The sequence below is a fragment of the Papaver somniferum genome, unplaced genomic scaffold (genome assembly GCF_003573695.1).
Source record: "Papaver somniferum cultivar HN1 unplaced genomic scaffold, ASM357369v1 unplaced-scaffold_2083, whole genome shotgun sequence".
Lineage (NCBI taxonomy): Eukaryota > Viridiplantae > Streptophyta > Magnoliopsida > Ranunculales > Papaveraceae > Papaver > Papaver somniferum.
Window position 1 is genome coordinate 1 of NW_020630853.1, and position 4,383 is coordinate 4,383.

General features: G+C 35.6%; 1 protein-coding gene across 1 annotated transcript; it reads right to left on the bottom strand.

The window, feature by feature from the left end:
• Positions 1–503: 503 nt before the first annotated feature.
• On the bottom strand, positions 504–1,382 carry LOC113339223. Its single transcript, XM_026584525.1, has one exon. It carries the CDS (start codon positions 1,380–1,382, stop codon positions 504–506), a length of 879 nt encoding a protein of 292 aa, XP_026440310.1.
• Positions 1,383–4,383: the final 3,001 nt, after the last annotated feature.

Consider the following 4,383-nt stretch of genomic DNA (forward strand, 5'->3'; position numbering starts at 1 on the left):
TTCACTACTTCTTGAGTATCCTCTTCCATAAAATCTGGAAAAATCCATCCTGCAAGGGAGAGAAAATAAGCTACCTTTGAATTATCAGTGGCACCAATAGTTTCCAGGATATGTGGTTCTACCCAATCAACCAATGCCCCTTTTGGATGCCAATTCTCATGTAAGAATCTGGTAGAGTCTCCGTTGCCTATCAGAACTCCAATATGTTTCTTGGCAAGCTCTCTATGGTCCAAAATCCTTCTCCAACACCAAGATATATCTTGAGGAACTGTCATAGACCAGAAATCCTTGTCTTTGATAAGATTAATTTTGACCCAGGAAGTCCAGATGGTGTCTCCAACAGAAACTAAGTCCCAAATATGTATGACATTTGCTGCGACATTTGTATACTCAAGATCTTTAATACCCAATCCTCATTCTTCATAAGAGTGACAAACATAACTCCATTTAATAGGGTTGTAACACTTCTTAAGAGCAGGGCCAACCCATAAGAATCTCTTGAATTATGTATTTAGCTCCTTTATGACCCTTTTTGGCAGAACAAAGCAAGAGAACCAGAAAAACAACATTCCACAAAGAACTTCCTTTATAAGAAAAGCTCTTCCAGGGTAAGCCAAGAATAAAGACTTCCAAAAGTGAATTCTCTCATCCACCTTTTCAAGCAAGGGTAAGCAATCTTTATAATAAAGTTTAGTAGATAAGAGAGGGACACCCAAATATTTGACAAGCAATTCTCCCACTGTGCAATCTAGAATATGAATTATTTGTTCTAGAGTTAAGTCATCCACAACAGAACAAAACAGGGAAGTTTTCTGGTTATTAATTTCTAAGCTTGAGTAGGTACTAAATTCATCAAGTGCATATTTTAAGCTAGCAGCAGCAACAATGTTTCCTTTGAAAAAGATCAGCACATCATCAGCAAAGCACAAATGAGTTAGTCTAGTCAACTTACATCTTGGGTGGAAGCCAAACTTCTGAATCTGAACTTGTTTAAGAAGTGTGGCACTCAGCATCTCCATAGCTAGCACAAACAGATAAAGAGATATGGTGCAGCCTTGTCTCAAACCTCTCTTAGCTCCAAAAAAACCAAATGGGGAACCATTTATAAGAATAGAAAACTTTGCTGATTTAATACATAGGGCAATCCAGTTAATGAAGACATCAGGAAAACCCATATGTTGTAGCATAAAGAAAATTGCATCCCATTTAACAGTATCATAAGCCTTTCTAATATCTATTTTTAAAGCACATCTTGGGGTACCTTTGGGTCTATGATAATTCCTCACCAATTCATGAGCCACCATGATGTTATCTTGAATCGATCTTCCAGAGATGAAAGAAGATTGATTCAAGCTGATAAGACCTCCTAAAATCTTCTTCATTCTTAGAGAAATAATCTTAGTAATGCACTTATAAGTGACATTACATCAAGATATAGGTCTATAATCTAAAACAGTGGAGGGGTTTTTCTTCTTAGCAATCAAGGTTAAAAATGTACAATTCACTTCTTTTAGGAGCTTTGACTTATGGAATTTTTTTTGAATAGCAGCAACAAAGTTATCTCCTACCACTTGCCAACAAGATTTTAGAAAGTGACTTGTGAAGCCATCAGGCCCAGGAGCCTTACTTGAACCAATAGAATGCAAATCCTCAGCTACTTCTTCTCTTGTGACTGGTTTTATCAGATCTGCAACATCATCTTGTTGAATACAAGCATTAATACTGAGGTTGAACAAAGGATGAGAGGAGCTATCTTCAGTTAAATTATTACCAAATAACTCAGAATAAAAAGAAATGCATTCCTTAGCAATCTCCTGATCTTCTACCAGCTTAACATTTTCCCTATCATATAAAGATAAAATACTATTTCTAGATCTTCTTTCTTTGAGAGAATTATGTAAAAAAGAAGTATTTGAGTCTCCCAAATCTAGCCATTTAATTCTAGATTGTTGTTTAGCAGCTGCTTCTTCATATTTTGCTAGTTTAACATATTCTGCAACATAAACTCTTTCTCTTCTTGCCAATTCATGATCTAGGGGATGAGATTGAAGAAGAAGTTGAGCAGAATCCATATGACTTTTAGCTTGTAAAACAAGTTCACACATATTCTTGAACCTCAATTTTTTCCACTGAATAATATCATACTTAACTCTCTTCATTTTAGTAACAAATTTAATCATAGGATTACCTCTGACTTCAGTGTTCCAAGCTCTTCTAACCACTTCCATGAAGTCTTTTTCTTCAGTGAGAAAATTATAAAATCTAAAAAGGGGAGGGCCATGAGTCCTTTTTTCGGCAACAATAACAACACTAGGGGAGTGATCTCAGATACCTGGAAGAAGGAATTCAGCTTTTGAAATTTGAAATTGAAGAATCCACTCCATGTTTACCATAACTCTGTCTAGTTTTGATCTAATTATTGTTCCATCCTGCTGACAATTGGTCCAAGTGTAGAAACATCCAGAATACTGAAGATCCATAATCTGAGCTTGCTGAACACAGTTAGAAAAATCATGATAATGATGACGAAGAACAGGATCACCCCCCACTTTGTCAGAAGGAAAAAAACAAAGAGCTAAAATCACCCATTAGAATCCAAGGTTTGGTATTAAAGGAAGCAAAGTTGATAAGAGAATCCCAAAGAGAATATCTTGTAACATAATAATTTTTTCCATAAACAAAGGTAGCCACAAAGTTTATCATTGAAGAAAAGGAAATATCCAGAAAATAGCTTGTGAAGAGGAACTCAAAACAGTAACTTGAACATCATTTGGATTCCAAGTTATCCAAATTCTACCAAAACAATTATCACTATCATTATCTAAGAAGCACCAAGAAGGATTTATGTTATTTCTTATTCTAGTTTTATTATGAACTTGAACATGAGTTTATACTAATCCAATCAAGGAAAGTTCATTCAATCTAATTAAATTTTTTACTTCCAACTATTTCAGAGGGTCATTTAGACCTCTGAGGTTCCAACATCCCATGTTGAAACTCATTTTAATTTGGATTGAGAGAAGGTACCTCTAGCAGACCTCTTCAAATCTGCAACATTAGGGAATAAATTGATAGCTGGTGGAAGTAAAGCCTCTCTCCTATGAAAATGAGCTCTTGAACTGGAGGCTTCAAATTCTTTTGATTTTAGTTGTGCTGCTTGAATCAAAGCTTGGAAGTTTTCTTTATTATGGTCAGCTGGTAACTCATGAGGGTGATCCATACATTTGTCCAGGATGAAAAAAGGATTGGAAGCAATAACATCATTCACATTAGCATCTTTACTAACACTTATCTCCTACAGGACTGTAGTAGTTGCTTGGTCTGAAACCATAGAGTCAGTATCCATTGGTATCTGTGAAACTTCTAAAACAGTGGATTTAGTAACCATATCATTGTTGTGTACCCCATGTTTGGATTTTGTAACCCACCCTTCTTTATCCACAGTTGTAGTAGTTTTCTTCTGCACCCATTTTTGTACAACTTTTGGAGAAGATTTAACCTGTTTTGGACAGTTTAAAGAGCCATGACCAAATACTGCACATTCAGTACATTTTGGAGGTTTCCATGAATACTCCATTTTAATCTCAACTTTATCCTTTCCTCCTAAAGTAAAAGTGAAGGTATCAGGGAATTCACAATTGACATCAACTTCAACACATATTCTTGCATAACTCATTCTAGTTTTATTCAGAGTTTGAGTATCCATCATTAGGGGTTTGCCTAAATAGCTAGCTATCATACTTAGCCCTTTCTTATTCCACATGAACAATGGAACATTTCTAAAATTCATCCACACTGGGAGAGATTTCAATTCAGCAATTTCTTGTTCAACAGTTCTAGACCAAGGTTTAATAATGAATAATCTGTTAGATATAAACATAGAACCCATCTCTAAAGCACGAACCCTATCTTCAGGATATTTAAAAACAAAGATAAACATACTCTCACCATGAATCGTCATTTGAATGTTACCTTTAGGCTTCCAAGCTCGATTAACAACATTTCAGACCAAATTAAAAGGTAAACGACGTCCCACAAAGGCTCCAATAACTTTATCTTCAACCAATCTAATATATTCATTGAATACTTCATATGGAATATCCATGGCTTTCTTACCATCAATAACATGATACTAATAAAATTCCATGTTAGCAGAAATTACCTACTCCTTCTATTGATCAAATAAAGAAGACCAAGCTTCTCTTGAAGCTAACAGACCAGTGGGAGGAGCATTTTCAAACCCTGGAGGAATAACATGATCTAAACTTTGATTCATCCCAGACTCAACTCTATCATTAGATCCCTCCAAACTAGTAACCTCTAGGGGTGAGGAGGAAACCACTAGAGGATTTGATACAGGAGAAGAAGACTGCATCTCACCAG